General features: G+C 37.1%; 1 protein-coding gene across 1 annotated transcript; it reads left to right on the top strand.

Annotated features, from left to right (window-relative positions):
• The first annotated feature begins 3,759 nt into the window (after positions 1-3,759).
• LOC118433943 lies at positions 3,760-6,273 on the top strand. The gene is made up of 4 exons (XM_035846466.1): positions 3,760-4,296; positions 5,209-5,449; positions 5,585-5,677; positions 5,768-6,273. Exons 1-4 carry the CDS (start codon positions 3,870-3,872, stop codon positions 6,237-6,239), a joined length of 1,233 nt encoding a protein of 410 aa, XP_035702359.1. The 5' UTR covers positions 3,760-3,869; the 3' UTR covers positions 6,240-6,273.
• The last annotated feature ends 14,685 nt before the right edge of the window (positions 6,274-20,958 follow it).

Below are 20,958 nucleotides of genomic sequence, written 5' to 3'. Positions count from 1 at the left end.
AAAACTGCAATGAGTTTTCGTTAGTCATTGTTTTTAAATTTTTCAAATTTCAATCTGCAATTTTTTGCTAAATAGTGTTTGCATATATGTACAAAGGGCAAGGTGTACATACAAAGTGATATTAAATCATACTAAAAACTTTAATTTGGAGCATGTAGTGCTGACATATATCGCGCTTATCGTTAAACATGGCTAGTAAATATTGGCCTTGTGCATACGCACATGGTGCAACCTTGAGATATTTTTCCTTAAATAGTCGGTAAAGACGTTGTTGAGACATATGAAACGCATAGGGTAGACTTGACACAGTTACATTGATGCAATTCATGCAGTCCTTGGTAACTTTGTAAAATCGGTAAACTCTATAAACTTTGATAAAATTTTACAAATATTTACAAAGAATATTAGACTATGAATCTTTGTAAACTTGTTCAGATCAAGGGTATCTTTTTATTTTCAGTGGCAGCAGAAACCTTGGGGACATCCGGGGACATTAATATTGACAGATTGCGGAGGGAGGTAATCTCAAATTTTTTGTTCCTATTTGTTTAAGAGCATTTAATAGTTACGGACGCGAACCTTCGAATTGAAATATTTCTATGTCATAGAAATTTGGATTGTTACATTAGAAAAGATATTAAAGCCAATGCAATTTTTGACAAAGATATTAATTACAATGAAAATAGCAAATTTTGGACACGCTATGTGAAGCGTATACATTTAAAACGGTACTTATGTACATATGTACATACATGCATACTTTCACTTTCGTCAAATTCATTAAGTTGCACAACCCTCGACAAGTTAATTAACTTGAGGTCCGTTTTATTATGGGAAGTGGGAACATTGATGCCTAAATAATTCAGTATTTCGTGATAAGAAAATTTAAATTGGGGGAAAACTATGGCGAACAAAATTGCAAGTTTGGTCAATAAAAAAATTTAACGAAAAGTTGAAATTGAGTAAATCCCTCAAACTAATATACCACTGCGATATTATGGCATTTATTTACACATAGATATGTAGTTATGTACATAGATGCATGTAAATAAATCCCAACATTTGCGCGAATTTGCAGAGATTAGTATACAGGGGGAGCTCGCCCCGCTGGATACGAATTTGACCTTGAATAACCCCGGAACGGTTTGGCGTAGCGAGTCAAAATTTTGAATAGAGGAGCATGTTATCCTCAAATATGTGTGTTCAAAAATTCAACTCTCTACTTTAAAAATTACCTCCCCCACAGCCCCTAGAAGTTGAGACACTCGTTTTAACTCTTTGCAAACTCCGTTTTAAAATTTGGTTTGCGCAGAAAATTTTTTCTTTTCAAGTATCCAACCCCAAAGAAGTCCATTTGACTTACATCGGGAGATTGTACAGGTATTTCACTATTCGAAATGATTTTTATCCCTAATTTATCTTCAAGGTCTTTTGCATTATCTTGGGTGAACTTTGCCGTCTGGGAAGACGTTGCGTGATCATGAAAAATCACCTTATTTATTTTTTTACCACACAATTTAGGAAAATGTTGCTCTAAAAGTGGTTTCAATACACGGTCTACATAATACTTCGAAGATTCCTTCACTTTTTGGGGGAAGTTGATAAGTGGGAGGACACCACGACCCGACATTGCGCCCACAACCACAAAAACTGTTTAAAAAAGTTCTCCTCATGGGGAAGCACCAAATTTCGTGAATTTTTTTTCGGCATTTATCGTGTAGTAAGCTCTTCGAACCCAATTAGTAACTTGTAGGAAAAATAGTGCTTCGTCGATTGTCACCAATAACTCACTATTCCTCAACAGAAATTTCAAATAAAATTTTTGCAACGACGTTAAAGATTTTTTCTGGAACAAGTTGAAATGACTGTTTCAACTTCTGGGGGCCGTGGGGGAGGCAATTTTGAAAGTAGAGGGTTGGTTTTTTGCACAAAATTTGTTGAGCACAACATGCTCGTCTGTTCAAAATTTTGACCCGCTACGACAAACCTTTCCGGGGTTATCCAAGGTCAAATTCGTATCCAGCGGAGCGAGCTCCCCATCTGTATAAGGAAATCGGCATAAAAATATAGTCCAAAATACCCAATTCCTTAGTTGATACCCATGACATAAAATTTTACAAAATTTTTTTACGAAATACACAGTTTAATAGGTCGCAAGCACTAGATTAAATGTTTAGTGCCATAGTGTTCATTTGTAAGAGGAAAATGTGTTGACATTTATACTGAGATATGAATGAATTACATAATTACATTAATGTGCTTTCTTTCACAATTGTTTTCATTTTGCTTAATGATGTCAACTTGGTGTGAATGTCGTGTAATTATTAGTCAGAAGTTTTCCTTTTACACCTCGAATTTGCGAATGAATTAATTGATTTAATTGGATAATTTATAACTAACGAAAGCAAATTATTTAATTGTACCTTAGCCTCTAAGAAAAACGGGGGAAAACAAATTTATGTTGGTAAAATGTTTCGTAACTTATTTACAGATAAGTACACTCTAAATAAGCTTACGTAAAATTTACGCAATGTTGATAAAAAAGAGGATGACACACCCAAGAGGTAAAATTTATGCAACATTGTGCAATAGTTGTCCAAAAGATGGATAACTTTTACCCAATTCTTGTGTCATCAATGATGACTCATCATCTACAAATATTTTACTTAATATTAGTAAATTTTACACACATATGTATGTAGATACATAGTACAAGGGTATCAATGACACCCTTGTCTTATGATTTTAAACAGATGTATTTTCATATTTCTTACCCATATAATTAAACTACCGTTGGTCACCAGACGAGGGTGGAGATTCTCCACTAAAATTATTTAACATCAAGCCGGATTTAGTATAGATACTTAAATATACACATACGTACATATGTACATGCTTACATATGTGCATATATTTTGTAGAATTGTAGTTGCAGGTCACCTCATTTGCATAAATCTGACTCCTGAAAACAATGGAACAAGTGTGCATATAGATATGATCAAAGTTTAAAGTATGGTGTTCATTTTTCCGACAAAAATGTGATGACATTTATGTATACTGCGACAGGAATGCACATGTAACAGTGACGCAACTTCGTTCACAAATTGTTTTCGCTTTCTTTAATGAGGCCAACTACTTGGCGTGAATGCTGAGTAAGTAATTACTATTCACGTCTTAACTTTCCCTTCTAAATACACCCCGTCTTTGGGATTTAATTTACTTCCCTTTCTCTCATGTACGTCAGCCCAGCAATTACTTACACTTTAACAAAGTAAATAGCACACATGTCAATATATATCAACAAATTATGTAATTATGTACGTATGTCTGAGGAGGCCAGGTTCTTATCCGATGATTGACCCGTCGCACCGTTTCAATTAATTATTTTCTTAATTAGGTACAGATAAATGGGCTGTACAAACTTATAACGCGGAAATTTCCAAGTGTCAGATACTTAATTGTTGACCAATCTTAAAATTTCTAGGTGAACTATTCGAGTAATTTTCGTCACCTAACAAATATGTAGACTAAGTACATAATTTCAATATTCAGTATGCTTAATAGTATGAGTTGTCTAAGCAGGGAAATATTAAATTATGCCAATTTGCTTATTATACGTTACGTACGGGCTATTATATACGTACTTGCTTGAAATATTTAATGTCGTAATGCTGAAATTCGTAGGTATGTACACATTTACGTACGTATTTAATTATGTTATTTATGTAACGTAATTTAATTACTCTAGAGTGGAATATTTACCGTTGGGAAGAACATCTTACCTCATCAGACGGAAGGTCGAACTTCACATAGAAGTGAAAGTGGAAGATTGACTTTCACTGCATTTTATTAAACAGAAAAGGAAGAAAATGGATTTCTTCAAGGAGCACGTCCAGTTTCGCTTAAAAAACGCGTTACTGACAAAAGCGTATCGAATGAATTTGCTAACGCTTGAAGTGCTCTGCGCGTTTTGCATCGTTCCATTCAAAATTTCCTGGGAGGAGGAAAAGGTTGTCGAAGTGCGGGGCAAGTTGAGACGAACTGTGACTAAATGTCTGTACCTGTTTCATTTGGGGAGGACGGTCCATTTTCTGGTTGGGTTTGGGTTGAGGATGGCGGGGCTGCAGGTGGGGCCTTCGGGGGAATATGTCATGTCGGACAAGCTGCTGGATTACGGGTGGCTGGGTCCTATCTTGTGCACGATCCTTTTTCGATTCGAGTTGACGAGGAAGTCGAAAGAGACGGTGGACATGATGAACGAGGCGCATAAGTTGGAGAGGGAGGCGGAAAAAGAGGGTGAGAATTGTAAGAAAATTATAAGGATTAAAAGTTGGATGCAATAATAGTGAAAAGATTTGTGATGCATAATGCGCTATGTGTGAACTTTTGAATCCCAAACCTCCCGACTTTTAATTTACTATGACCTAGCCAAAGAAACGGATTTGTTTCTCTGTAGGAATTAACGGCGATCTACGCCGGTAAAGTTTGGTATAAGACATGTCCAAAAAGTATGCATGCTACCGGCCGGCATCGAAGCTAGAACCTTTCGGTCTAGCCCGAACATCACGACTATCGGGCCACGAAGCCATCCTATGGAATTCTATCGTCTTTTGGCTACTGATCTCCTATGTTCTTGTATATTATATGTTCTCACATCTCCCCAATTTGCAAATTTAATATTTTTCTGGTTTGAATCCCGCTTGCTGTTTAACGTGTCGTAGGGTGTCTTAAGGCTAAGGTGCTATGATGATGCGTTGTTGTGTCATAGATTTCTCACCTACCTAACGCATTTTCCAATTGCACCTTAGTATTTTTCTGTATGTAGGTTGATATTACGGTATTCCTCTAAGCTTAGGTAGTCCAGCCAACATTCTTACGGTGCATGGTTTCTATTTCTCGTAAGGTGAGACATGGTGAGTGAACCCGGGTTCGCATCACTCCCCATGTCTCAACTTACGAGGAATACCGTAATAATCTTAATGCCGTCCGAACCATGGGCATGGATGACTGAACAAGCTACGCTTGTATACATACATGGCTACTTGCATAAGCAAGTTTCTCGTGGGATCTAGTGACCGACAACTCATATAGCATGAGGATTGTTTCCCCATAGAGTTTTGTTTCCCCTTCCAGTTAGATATTGGTATTTCATACGTCCGAGCTTTGTTAGAAATTTTCGACATTTAAAACAGCTCCATCTTTTTTCAGGTTTGAATACCGTCTACACGAAAGGATTTTTCGGCAAGGCGTGGCAAGTTTACACGTACTCGGCTTATTCCTGCGTATTCTCAGTCCCCATGGCGGCCGGGATGTTCTCGATGTTACACCCGTGTGAACCCGCCTTTATTTCGTGGCAATTCCTCCCCTGCAATTCGACCACGTGGGTCCCATCGACTGACCTGGAGCACAGAATTATCTTCACTTCTGGCGTCATCGAGACCTTTTTCTGGTATTTACTTGGATATTTTTTTATTTTTCCCCGTTTATTTATGAATTGATTTCATACGTCTATGTTATCCAAACGTACGTAGTAGAAGTTGCGCCAGATGGCGAACACATTTCATTTTATTTATTATATATTTAGGTATCAGATCATCTCTGTTGGAACCTTGGGGAATTTGGCAACCATGTTTTATCTGGCACTCTCCTTAAAGACATTTATGGTCAGGGCGGCAAAGTAAATTCAAAATTTGTATCAATTACATATTATCAACTTTGGCGCAGAATTTCGAACTTTAATGTGAAAACCCCTTTAAAAATTTTTCAGAACCAAGGTCTCCTCCTTCGGCGAGGTGACGCTTAACTACTATCGCCGCTATCAAGTGTACGGAACGCTAATGAACTACTGCATGTCACATGTCATCACACCCGCCATGATATGCTCCTGGACGTCCATCCTCATCTTGGGCTGGTACACGTTGCTCCGCTACTTTGGGCGGGTGTCCTTCGCCCTATCCACGATCCACGCTCAACTTGCCCTCAACGGGATGATTTGCCTCCTCACAGAATTCAAAAGTGCCGGCGATGCGCATGAAGCTTCGTTAAATTTACTTTATGATTGGCGCTATTCGATCGGAAAGAGCAAGAATTTGAAGTTGTCGAAGCGATGGTTGAAAAGTTGCGCCCCGCTGAAAGTGCGGGTCGGTGCGACCAACTATTTCGAAAAAAGTACGCCCATGGTCATTGGAAGTCTTTGTGTGGAACAAGTCATAAATCTGATTATGGCAGAGGCAAAATAAGTTAGAAAAAATATTCTGAAAATAGCTGCTTGGTTGCCATCTTAATTTTGTTACGATTTTAAAATATGTTTAAAAATTTATTTATTTTGTATGCATGTAGATGAATGTTGACAAGCTTTAAACTAATGAAACAAATAAAAATTTCCCTGCTAATTCCAAGTACCAGTTACAGGCTAGTGTGATTGCATGCCATTGTCAGCAATGTATGCGTAATTTATTTCGGCATATTTTAAAGGCGCCGTCACCATCATAGAATTCATAGTTATTGACCTGCTAATTGTAATTTTGGAATAAAATGCAACATACCTAAGTGAAATTACACAGGAATAGCAGGCGAAATACTGATCTGGCTAAGTTAGAATTAATCGAAAAAAATCCTAATGTAACTATTCAAATTAAGTAGTTAAATTTTGCAACAGACTTTCTTCGATACCAAAATTAAGAAAGTCTAAAATATTTAAAAGATATAAAGCCTGAAAATTAAATTAAAGTTTAATTATTTGGGTTTTAAATATAATTAGTGGAGAAATTTCGGATGTTTCTGGGCGATGCACGTACCAACATATCCTCTTTAATTCTGGAGAATTGCTCAAGCTAAACTATTGGGTCAGGATTATTGCATTCTGGGGTAGCCATGAACAATTGAATTGCAATTTGGAAAATGCCATTAGTCGCTGTTTTCAATATTTCAAATTTCAATCTGCCATTTTTCGTTAGCTCAATATAGTGTTTGAGTGTACAAAGGGCGATGTGTAGGTACACACAAAGTGATCCTAAATCAACAGGGGTGGGCAAGATATGTATTTTGGCAGGACAAAAGTTAGATAGAAGATACAAGATAGTATTTTAAACTTGTACCTATTTTCGTCGCCTGATCAGAGAATGCCATATACAAAATCTCGAAAAATAAAACAAACATTAATATAGATTTTTAATGCAATTTATCTTCCTTTTCTGCATGTTTAACTAATACCTACTCGTAATTTGTAAGATAATCCACTTAATTTTTATGATGTGATAAATTGTGATAATATGTACATATCCAAACCCATTCATGTGTACATATACATACATATTGTATTATTTTATAAATACTATAAATATTTGCTACGCCCAATACAGTATTTATGTAGATACTATTTAACACATACATATGTTGCGTATTTACATGATATGTACATACTTATGCTTATTTAAAATAGATATGTATTACATGAATGGAAATTATACGTTGAGCAGAAATGCTGTAAAAATATTATGAATGTCGCAAAGGTATACATAAGTATTTTATTTAGGTATATTTAGACCTGGTTTTTCCAAATTTCCAAATTTTTTGAAATAAGGACACTTGCTATAAAATTTTTAAAGTGATTACGGAACGAATTTCACATTTTGTACTGAATAGAGTTTCTGTATTTAAATTGTTCAATATTACTTTTTAATTGAATATGAATACCAACATAAAAAGATAGTACTATAATATTTAGTAGATATCTTAAGATACATATTATGTACATATCTTGCATCTTGACTACTTACTAATTTTTAAGCAAAGTATCTTGTATGCTGTATATGTACTTGAACAAGATGTATTTTATATCCGGTGTCTTTCATGTATATTATCTACATAAGAAAGTATCATCTTGTATCTTACAACGAAAGTATTCTGCCCACCCCTGTAAATCAGTCTAATCACACTAAAACTTTAATTTTACCGACACACAAAGTTCTGCCACAGACATTGTTCCTGAATTGACAAACATATTGGCACTGTACTTATGCACATGCAACTTTATAATACTTTTCCTTGCTTTAAAGTTGTTAAAGTAGTTAATGAAAAATATAAAATGCATAGTCAGAGTTTTTACTAAGGCTTTTGCTGCATTTCATCTAAATTTATAATGCCCAAAATCGCCATTCACCTCAGTTTTGGCTATCTGACAATGACCATTTTTGGCGATTTAAGTAAGTCTCCTGACATATATACGCGCTTAAAACTTAATATTTAACACTGATTCCAGAATTAGTTGCAATTTTCTGGATAATAATATAACCTCCAAAGCGATGCAATACCGTAGATACTCCATTTGCAGCCGGGTCTGAACACGGTACAAATCCGGGTACAATTAAAAGCCGGCATAATTGGAGACCTGGCTAATTTATTTTTCAGTCATTCATAACTTGAAGCATTTAAAAATAGGCCTAAAACGAATGCCATAATTAGAAACATGGTTATTAAACTTTAAAAACTTGGGCTCAAGACCCGACTATAAATAGGGTATTTACGGTATATCAGTTTGTGAAAAACAGGGCACAGGACCATGTAGCAACGACATATTTAGTTAATTTATCCAGACTGGCAGTCAGCTACATACATACATATTGGCAGTTTAAAAATCGTAAAAAACCATTCTAATTTTCCCTTATTCAAAAAGTAATTGCGGATCAGTATGTACAACTCCAAAGTTCGTGTAGGTCAGTCAAGCCTGCGAGACCGAAGTATGTATTATACTTTTCCAAAAACAAGCTACATACGAAACATTTCCGTACTCGACAATTGCATCTAAAGACTGTACTAAAGGAAAAATATATTTGCCACATTTTAAAATAATTGCAAGTAACTTGTGATAACAATAAATTCATTCTGAAATTTCCAAAGGTGTAAAATAAAATTGAAGACGGGAATAATAATTACACAACATTCACGCCAAGTTGGCACCATTAAAGAAAGTGAGCAAAATTTTGTGAACGAAACTTCGTCAATGTAATTAATGCATTCCTCTCGCAGCGCAAACGTCATTTCTGTCTAAAAAATGAAGAAGATACTCAAACTTTGATAATACTTATTTACATTGACACACAACGTTGTCATTTATTACATAAGAAGATCGTGCTCTCCATTTTTGCCCTGTTTTACATATACATATCCAAGTATTACAATTTTGGATTAGATGGGATAGTACGTTCTTGTTAAAGGTAAATATTCCACCCGAGAGTAATTATGCTTAGTTTTAGGTAATTCATAGCGAAAAATGTGAACTTTTGTCGCTCTGTGACTTACTCACCCAGCTACTGTTATTTATATTTAGGTATACGTACATATATTTCCATACATATATTTCCAGGTACTGTTTCTGTTTCTACTGGTTACACAAAAGGTTGCAATTTCATGGTAATTATTTTCCCCGATCTCGATTATTTATCTCGATCCGTTTTGCCCGTTATCTTTCTTACAGACAGACGGATAGACGAACAAAGTATTCGCTTAATAATGTTTTACCCTGGAATCTATGGAAACTTAATTAAAACAGAACTGATTGTACAGGTTTGTGAAATAATAGTTTTTTGCGAATCCCCCATGTCACACTTTTTTTATACTTCGACTTTTGCTTGGGCATTGACGTGAAAATTTCCTAAATGAGTTGCATGCTAAATGTGTAAGACGTCGTGAGTACGCTCATTAAAAACATAGATATGTATCTAAATGCAAATACTGACACGAATTTGCAAACACATTACTAAGCGACACGGTTTAGAAATGTAGTCCAAAATACACACCTCATTAGCTAGTTGATAGTATCAACTTGATACCGATGACACATATCGTTTAAATATAGTATGGTCGGTTAGGAAAGAAACTTTTCAAAAATGCCTGTAAAATCCGGAAAACTTAATTAATTTCAAATAAATTTTCAGGGGTTATAAACAAGGTCCTTAGAGTCCAATTTTTTGCTTCGTACGGTCCAAATACCTCCATCCTTCCTATCTGGCGAATTTGTTGTCTCGCGGTCCCCAGAAGTGCTTTGCCACTCTTTCTCGCTACTTCTTTTGAGTTGCGTGACAAAATCTGACGGAATTCTCTCAAGTTTTTGACTGGTTTTGTTCGACGACTATATTATCTCTTGCATAATGCCCAAAATCGTTCAATTGGTCTTGCCCGAGGGACGTGGGGAGCATATTCCTTTTTTGCAGCAAAATCGATTTTTTTCGACCACTGGTAGTCCAGAACAACTTTTGAAGAATGAAAGGTTGCTGTGTCCGGTCAGAAAAGTACATTACGATTATTGATAAAGGGGATCAAGATCTTCTTTACACAATCGTTCAGATATCTCTCCGAGGTCATGGTGGCTGTGGTCACGAACGGCTTTGAGACGTCCCCCAATGAGTCCAATGCTAGCCCGATTATGTGCTCTGTGGGAAATTTTGACTTCAGCGTGTACTTGAAGGAATCTTTAAACGTTTTCTTATTAGTACATGAGTAGTACTTCCTCCCAGGGACTTCATCTGGATCAATCGAGCACTTGGTCTCATCATCCATTACCAGAATCATGGGCATGTTTTGCTTGACTCGTTTTTAAGCAATCTGCCGAGAGCTGGGCTTTGCTCTTTTTTGCTGACCTTGGTTGTACTTTGGTGCAGGTGTTGCCTTATAGGATTTGACCCCCAACTTCGTGGCTTTAATGTCATGTAAACACAATTTTGCTATTTTCAATTTGTGGCCCAAATTACCATCTGATATCCAAAGGCTATTTTTTTATTCTTTATGAAACCTATGCATCACTTTGGGGGTCGCTACACGAGCAGGACCATTTTTTAATTTTGTGAATTCAGCATTCCTGCTCTCCTCATACATATCTAAAACTCTGAAAATTGCACCATTATGAATTTTTTCTCTTTCGAAGTGGCTATAAACCATTATCCGGACGCGCTCGCACACTTTTTCGTAGTAGTGGCAAATGTTTTTTGCGAGTTGTTCTCGATTTTTTGTCCTCATTTTTGAACTAGTCGAGATATCGACTTCCGGTTTTCGGATATGGGTAGTTACAGAGGGGTGGGACAGAAGAAGGAGCCACTTTGCCTGAATTTATTGCGGCTTTATTATTCGTTTGTGAAGTTTGGTAATTGGTTCAGTGTGAAGCCCTTTAGTTTATCTAACGAGCCTCAGTCGCTTTTTCCAACCAGTCTTGACATTTGACACCATTTTCAGAGTGATTCTGCACCACTCGTCCTGAACACTTTTCCAAAGGCCATCAAAACGCAAGCGTTTTCCTTTCAAGAAGGCTGTTTTAAGTACTCGAATCCAAAAAAAACATCGGATTGATATCAGAGGAACTAACGAGAGTTTCTGTAGTAGGAATAATTGTTATACCCAAACTTTTTTTAAAATCCTTCGCGTAGGCTGCTATTTTGTGAGAAATAAGTTGGTTGAGAGCATTATCTCGGGATTTCCTACGAGTCACTCGCTGTAGGTCATTGCGAATGACCCTAGAACCTGTTCTCCTACTAACGTTTAACATTTTCGCCATGTAACTTTTAGTTGGTGGATTTACCGTTTTGGTGAAAAAAATTGATTTTCTGGATCAACTTTTTGGTTCAGGCGGATCTTGGGTATCCTTTCCGTGGGTGGAGCTCTAACCGCTTTTGCCCTCCGCTTGATTCCAACGTTTTTAAGTACATTAGAAACGTACTTTCGACCGACGATAAATCTATTTGCAGCAAATTTTCCAACAATCGCTCTCTGGCTCAATATGTCTTTGGAAAACACTTTTATTAGTGCCTCGCACTCTGGGGGGTGCTGTAGGGGCATTTTTAACCACAGGGAAAATGTGAATAGTGCAAAATTTTCGTAAACAATCTGGGTATGACATATGCAAATTTTGAAAATGCCGCAAGTGTGTATCATACGCCACCCCCAAAATTCAAGTGGCTCCTTCTTCTTGCCCAACCCTCTGTAATCGCATGGACTAGAAAACTACCGCGTTTCAACTCACAATGGAACCTCTTTTCAAGCTACACCGGGATTGACTAACGAGGTATATCAAAAAATTAAGCCAAAAATTAGGAATCACATGGCGCTTATCATTCCGTTGAATGGCGCCTTTGAAGGAAAATATTGGCGGCAAAGTTCAATTTTTTATTAAATTTTCTCTCCCTTTTCCTCCACTAGGCGAAAACCCACGGCGCTCGTGGGGACTTTGACCCCCAATATTTTTCTTCAAAGGGGCCATTCAACGGAACGATAAGCGCCATGTGATTGCTAATTTTCGGCTTGATTTTTTGATATAACTCGTTAGTCAATCCCGGTGTAGCTTGAAAAAAGGTTCCATTGTCAGTGGCAATTTTTCTTTCATACGAATAAATATATTTTTTTAAAGGTTCTTTCCTAACCGACCATACCTTATGTAAAAACACGCACAAGTTTTGCGAAATGTACATATGTACATAGTAGACTATTTAGGCTGTAAGCATCCGAGTGAGAATATCTAGTAACAAATTTCCAAATTTAGGTAAGATTTTAGCTCATGATACCAAATTGAAGTTTAATTATTTAAATTTTAATACTCATTATTGTCGAAAGTTCTGATACGACTGCGCGTCTATACCAATTTCCTCGTTAATTCTGGGGAATTGCTGGAATATCTACTTACGTAATAATCTTGGGTCAAGATGATTGCCAACCTGGATTGCCAATCCAGTTGTTCCTGGGGAACAATTAGATTGTACATGCATATGTACACTCTAAATGAAAGCTGCGCAAAATTTACTCAAGGTTGAGTAAAATATATGATGGCACAACAATTGGGTAAAACTTATCCGACGGTTAGATACATTTTACACAACTTTCATTTAGAGTGTATGTAATTGGGAAATCCCATTAGTTTCCATTAGGCGTTGTTTTTCATTTTTCGAATTTCAATGTGCAATTATCGGTTAGTTCAATTTATGTACCTGTATCCTTACAAGGGGGATGTGTACAGTACATCAAAGTGATTCTACATAAATAATACCAATCACACTAAAAACTTTGCAACTTACATATGTACACATGAAGAGTTCTGACATCCCATATATCGTTTTTGAATTGGCAAATACGAACAAATATTGGCATTGTAAACATGCACATGTTAAAACATTGGCATACTTTTTCCCTACTTGACTAGATTTAAAGTAGGTAAAGAATTTAATGTAAAGTATAAACCGCACAGAGGGGACTTGATATAGTTACACACGTACATATTTTGTCATAGTCACCAGGTCCTTGGTAACATTGTATCATCTATAAATTCTGTAGACTTATAAACTTTTACAAAATTGTACAAATATTTTGAAGGAAAATTAGTTACACATTTTTTAAAACTTACTCAGATAAAGGGGATCTCGTATTTTGCAAAAGTTTGTAAAATTATTTTACAAAACCTTCAGATTTTATAATTTTATAGACATCATTTTAAATAAGTGATGACCTTTACTGCATCTCTTCTAAATTTATGATGTACTAGCGTATAGCCCGGCCAAGGCCGGGTTCTAGGGTTCCAGTGGGGGGTGTGCCCAAAGCGAAAAATTCGTCATACTATACTTTAAATAATTCCCACTGGAGATCATACCACATGCATACATCAGAGTGAGGGTTTGCCCAAGTCATGCTGCATTTTAATTAATCTGGTCACAGTACAATTTGATTTCCCTCTGTGGGAGTAGTTGAATAGCTAATTACTTAAATTCCCGTCGCGTGGGAGTAACTGCATAGCTAACTATTTAAATTCCCACGCTTCACGCTCCCGTTAAGTTCCATAAACCCCGTTAGCTTCTACAATTAACGCCAAGCTATTGACGGATTCGGATTCAGCGTCAAAAATATATTCAAATTGATATGCGACATCACGAATACGCCATATTTGGACACCACGGTCACGGCAAGGTCACGCGGGCCTCGGAGGTCAAAACCATTAACGGCGTTGGATTTAGTGTCAAAAATACATTCGAATTGATATGCGACATCACGAATAAGCCATATTTACCCCCCACGGTCACGGGAAGGTCACGCGGGCCTCGGAGGTCAAAACCATTAACGGCGTTGGATTTAGCGTCAAAAATACATTCGAATTGATATGCCACTCGTTGCAGGTGGAGTGTCTCAAACTAAAATAATTAATTAATAGTGTTTATCAAGATCACTTATCATGATAACCACTATTGATGAGTGATGTGATGTATGTATGTATACTGCACACTCAATTTACTTGCACACTGTGTTTATATATTAAAACATTTAATTTGAGTTTGATGGCAAGTGTACGTACGCGAAAGTCACGTGCAGGCGAAGTGAGACTCATGCAGAAAATTCATGCATGCAGTTTTTGCTCCGCTTTCCTCTTTGTCTCCTCTACGGGGCAACTTGCATTGAGAGCCACAGGGACTCAGTCAGCGACTTAACACTAACGCTTTATTAGAGTGGATAGTCTGCCGAATAAAGCTTGACATCTCAGGTTCAGCTGTGTCACAGTAACCATGACCAGTGGCCGCCGAAGCGGGGGGACAGAGGGACAATGTCCCCATGGTTATTCGATGTCCTCATCAACTGCCCATGTTATATAAACCCTCCCCGATCCCACAATTTTTGTGTCCCAAGATGTCCTCACAACGTTCGCGGCCACTGACTATGAGTTTTCATGCAAATTTAAATTTGCTGACGTACGCAAAGATGCGTTAATGAGGTGCCTGGGTATTTTGGAGAGACAGGATTGACTTAAGGTATAAAGTTGACTACTATGTGTGTTTTGCCCTGATGAATTCCGATTTCACCCACGCACAAAATTTTAATTACCGAATTTAAGTGCCTATTAACATGCAGCTTAGGAAACAATGCTCGTTACGCATACTAATAATTAATTTGGAGCCAAATTGTTACCGCGCAACTTAATAAAATTATGGATTTCCAAAGAAGGTCGCACGATATTAATAAATTGAGTTTTGTGCGTTCCGACGCTTCTGAGAAATTATTGGTAAGTTTAACCAGCTCACCGTTTTTGACTGAAATTGGATTTTTTTTGTGCAAATATTACAGCCCTGTGTAGACAAAGCCTTTGGTCGGGTATTACAAAATATTGATCTTGACCCTCCTCTGGTGACCGATACTTTTTTAATTGGGTAAGAAATATGGATATATGTGTTGAAAATTTGGTATAGTCAGGCTGCTATTGATTTCTCGGTATTAAATTTGCTACAGCTTGGTATTAAACTCATACTGGTCCGTAAAAATTTGCCACCGACATGGTGATTTTTCTTACATCAAGCTATCAATACGGTGTGCGGAACACTCCAGCCCACGGACCCCAGCCCGTGGGAGTCCAGCCCACCATTTCCAGCCCGTGATTAACTCCAGCCCGTGATTAACTCCAGCCCGTGATCTCCAGCCCACCAACTCCAGCCCTTAATTATCTCCAGCCGTAATTATTTCCAGCCCGTAAATATCTTCAGCCCGTGTATAAAAATCTATCCGTACAGCTTTGCTTAGCTCGAACCAGGATTTATTAGAAAACTCAAGTTTCTTAAAATGTTCTTTTCAAAAATTTTGAAATTTAACCCTCCTATATTCTAATTTTCAATTTATTTTTCGACTCCATACTAAATTTGAGCTGAATGTACCTAGTCTCAACTTAAAAAGTGATAGTAGAGTAGATGACGATATTAGGTTAGTTTTAAGGAATTTCAAATTTATTTTTATTCCATTGAATAGCCAGTTAAATTTCATGTAGGAAACATGTATCAGACTTGAAAATATATTCCTCTTGTGACCATTAGAAATTGGTTACCAGAGGAGAAGCCTCTATCAAAAATACGCACGAAATTTATTGAAAAAGTGTATCATTCCCGGGTCAGAAATTTTTTTGTGACCCTGACACTTCGATGGGGCTCAGAACAGACCTTTTCCTCAACTTTAATCATGATTTGGTTGTGAAATCAATTTCGGTTCGAAAATACCAAGGACAAACTTAAATCGGAAATGAAGTCAGAAATAAATTTCTTCAGCCAGGTTTTCACTAATTTCGCTGCATTTTTGCTGTGGGGCCCTGCACATAGGTCGGTGGCTTTCCACCCAATATGGACTGGTCGAGGGGGTGTTCTATCTTCATTATGACGTTAATCAAATATTTTTTTTAACTATCTCCTCTCCATAATCGAGGAAATTGGGCGGTTTTTGTCCGATTCCGCCTATTCCCGCCAAAACCATGAATGCAGCCCGATAAGATAACATTCGATCTCCTTTTCGTAATCAACTAACCCTAAGAATATTTAGCATAAATTCTGCTTCTTTTTTGTGGAAATATGGTTCCATCTTAAAGAAATTCCCATCGGTAAATGGAAAATTTTGTTTGTTTTTATACCGTACCGCTGGGAGAGGGAGGTCGATTTATTGACCTTAGCTTGGGTCTGGGAAATCTGTAGCGCGTGACGCTTTCTACTATAAAAGGCCTCCATCTTAGGATCATTTTTCAGTGCTCATCTCATTTCTAAAGTTGAAAGGTCATTTGTATGGCCAAAGTCTTCGGCGTCAGATAGAGATTTTGCGCTATTCTGGCGTTCAAAGCTTCGGACATCACTGTAGTCCTCCTTGACATTGGACAACCGGAACTTTTATGTCATAAATAGTCACAGTCCCTAGGGTTAATTTAATAGGTTGGGCAACCAGATCGTAGTTGTCCTTGAATTTCTACCCTATATCTAACATTGTGAATTTTTTGTCTCGCGTAAAATGTGAAAACTTATTGTCGCGCGCGTGTGGTAAAGCTCCTCTAGCTTTTGACCTCGTGAAGTCAGGCAAATGAGGTTAACAACAATGATAGCCACTGAATGCAGGTACATACTGCAACATACATTTTAATTTTATGTTGACCAGGTCAAATACTACGCTCTACTATCACTTCTTATGGTTAGACTAGGTATAAACTCTTAGAAATCGGTGTTGGTCACCCCTTAGTACCTCTGGTTACTTTTTGTTCATATTTGACTTCATATTATTTCATGAGAATCCACCAACTATCACCCTGTCGAATTTCAACTTCTTACGACGATTTCTAAAAATCGGTATTGGTCACCCCATAGGGTCGCTCTAGACAAAAATTTTACCAATTTCACTTCATATCCTTTTATTAGGGATCAACAGCAGCCTCTTTGCCAAATTTCAGCTCGATTGGATTTTCTCTCCAGATGTATATAATGACTGCTTTTTGCACTATAACCCAAAATGGGGTACAAGGGTGTGGCTCCCTTGCTGACGACTCGGTTTTCCAGCTTGTGTGGTGGCACAAGGACTAAGCATACTCGAAATCCCGTTTTGATATTCATTTAGTATTGGGGCTGGAAATAATTACGGCTGGAGATAATTAAGGGCTGGAGTTGGTGGGCTGGAGATTGCGGGCTGGAGTTAATCACGGGCTAGAAATGGTGGGCTGGACTCCCACGGGCTGGGGTCCGTGGGCTGGAAAAATCCGCAAATCTATCAATACCACGCTGTTAGAGTCATACATATGTAGGTATGTGGATACCGCTTGGTATTCTAATACTGCATTTTTAAGAGTGTAAGAACTACTAAATAAGAACATATATATTTCTGTAAGTGCATACACTTGGGCTGAAATATATACAAATTAAGGAAATAGTAAACTAAATTTCGTACAGATTTGAAATCCAGTATCCAAATAAAACCAAGTTACATTGATAAGGATGAATCTACTAAAGTGGAGTGAGATTGATAAGTATTACCGCGTAAACTACTCGGTAATATTTATCAATATCACTCCACTGTAGTACATTCCTACAAATTTGCCCCCTACGCGTAGGGAGCCAATTTGTGCGAGCCGTTATAACTTTAGTACCAAGTGATAGCAACTTTAATCTCGAGAAATCAATATCTGCGTGACTATACCAGCTATCTATGTACATAATTGTGCATATTGTGTGCGTACTAAAAGTTAATATTTCACACTTATTCCCGCACATTGTTTCCAATTTTTCTGGATAATAATGCTTCTTCCTAGCGATATAATGTATAAGCCTACGTTTGCCAAAAACCGGGCCACAATACCTACAAACGTCACAATTAAATAATTTATTACCACTAAACGAGTTTGGCAATTACATACATATTTACATACATGTTCGCAGTAGAAAGATAGTAAGTAAAAAACCATCCCACTTTCCCTTGGTTTGTAAAGTAAAAGTGGTGGCATGTGTGCATAGGCATATGTACAATTCCACAGTTGACGTAGGTCAGTCCAGCCAGCAAGACGAAGGTATGTACATATCAGACTTACCTTTCTATAAATAAGCTTGGAAAAATTTTACCAACCGGAATGTGTTCTTGTTCCCCCGTTCCTCTAATAAAGTAGGTCTCCCAATTTACATATTCTCACATTGCATATATAATAGATATTATATGCAATATTTATTGTACTCCCAAGTTTTGCCCGGTTTTATGAATGCATGTATTTATGCATACCCAACCATCCCAAATTTACCAGTATACCTAGATTGCAGGGGAGTTTTACCATTTTGTGACTTTCCCACTCAGCTATTACATATTAATATTTAGAGGTGTGTATGCACTTATGTAAATAAGTTCTGGTAGGACTTTTCCTATTTCATTATCTGAGGTTGTCAGCCTATATTTACATATGTATGCAGACCAAATTAAAATTAACTCTTTATTGCTGTGTCTTAATTAGTAAGCGGTGCAATTTATAACTTCTTTTCGCTTTAAAAGGGGATACCTTAACGATGATAAACTAAATATTCTTACCGTTTCCTTGGGCAGATAAGTAGTACATATGTATGTAAGATGTACAGGCAAGATTTCTCGTGACTTAAAATACATGTCAATAGTTGCACATATTTATACCCAGTAATTCCACCTTTAGTAACTTAATTTATATCTGAAAATCAGAGGCTGATAAGGACGAAAATAGACCCGATTTGTAAATTAGGGGGGTTTCGATTTTATACAGCATGCGCATTATCTTACTGGGATAAGTATGCATCCAAACATAAATAAGTAAACGGACATTTTATTGTATAAGTGCATATTAGTGAGTAGCATTGTTATGGGAGGTGCTCTTATTTTAAAGAGTTATATATCCTCGTGACAAACTAGACGTTATTTATGTATGTGGAGCCCACATTAAAGCCTAGAGTTCAAATTATGAAAATGGGCGATTCCTACCAAGCGGAGTAAGCAAACCTCACTTCCAATCTTTTCAAAGGGGAAAATTGCCCATTTTTCAAGTTTGACATTAAATATTTTTACTAATTCCAAATATCACACAAACTTTCCCAAGAAACGATGGTTCTATTGACTTGGACCACATAATTTTAAACACACGCCGTTGCAAATACCAGATCTTCATCCCACTGAATGAATGTGAAAAAAGTGGGGAAGAGTTGGTTGGAAGCGTTGGGGTCAGTGGGTCCCAGTTTGCCCGCTGCACCCCCTCAAAGAGTAACCAAATGCTAACCTAGCTGTACCAGAATCTACGCCAACAATCCTATCTTGCTCGAATTTTAGTAATTTTTCATATTCTTGAGTTCTGATGATCAGACTCTGAACTCTGATGGTTGCTTTGTTTTGTAGTTGAATATGAATTCAATTACAATCCCAGTTTCTTTTAAATTTCAATACTCGTGAAAAGTTACTCACTCTTTTGGAGTTAAAGTTACTCCAAAAATTGAGTTTCATGTCGAATATGATGAAGCAACTATGCATGAAATCAATAGCATAAAAAAAGTCCAATCAAAGTACAAACTAAGGACACCAGTGGATAGGATAATACACGCTTTTGTTCAAAGGTTCTATGCATTACAAACGAATTTCAATTTTTCAATTTTTAGCCCGAACCAGGGCTTATGTAATCGTCATGTCCGTCCGTCCGTCTGTTCGTCTGTCTTTCGATAACTCTCGAACGAGTTGACGGATTTGGACCAAATATGGTACAGACATGTATCTGGGCAATGCAACGACCGAGTTCGAAGATGGGTTCGATCAGAAAAGTTTTGGACCGGTGGGGGTCATCGGAGTGGGAGAGGTATTACGCACCGAAATTTCAAAATTGTCGTAGAAAGCTGAAATTTGGCACAGAGGTTGCTAATGGCTCGTAATAGATAAAAATGAGTTCAAGATGGAAAAATTTTCAACTTGAGGGACCCTAGGGGGTGACCCGTACTGATTTTTCGAAATTGTCATATCGAGCTGAAATTTGGTGGAGAGGTTGCTTATGGGTCCTAATGGAAGAATGTGACATGAAATTGGTGAAATTTTTATCTAGCGCGACCCTATGGGATAACCCATATCGATTTTTAGAAATTAACGTAGAAAGCTGAAATTTGGACCAGAGATCCTTACTGCTTTCTCATGAAATAATATGAAGTTAAATATACTGAGAAATATGGGTTTACTAATCCTGGTTCGGGCTAAGCAAAGCTGTACTGATAGGTTTTATAATTTGTAATTTAATTTTAATTTACCTAATTAATTTGTTCCCACCAAAACCTGAATTTTCGACGAGATCCTATTCGACGATTTCCCCAGACCCGATAAAAGCATTCACATGTGCCGAGACAATTTTAATTGCCGATATAAAAGCTTTCATTCAGGCCATTAAATTCATCTTGATAAAAGCTTTCATTCATATATGTAATTAATAGAAGGTTGCATGCAGGCATTTTAAATCACCTGTATCAAAGCGACATGAATCTTCACTACTATCATTAGCAAAAGCAACATAGCAATTTAGTATGTTAAACCATGTGTCTAAATAGCAGACATATGTATCAATTTCAATATGGTGAAACGCGTACCACGTCGTGTTACTGTTACGTATGACATAAGTAGTTTTGTAAACATATTTACGTAATGTATGCATACTGTCCGTAATGCCAACTTAGT

The sequence above is a fragment of the Folsomia candida genome, unplaced genomic scaffold (assembly GCF_002217175.1).
Source record: "Folsomia candida strain VU population unplaced genomic scaffold, ASM221717v1 Fcan01_Sc001, whole genome shotgun sequence".
NCBI classification, from domain to species: Eukaryota; Metazoa; Arthropoda; class Collembola; order Entomobryomorpha; family Isotomidae; genus Folsomia; species Folsomia candida.
Note: the sequence above shows the minus strand (reverse complement) of the source record. Positions and strands in the feature narration are given on the sequence as shown.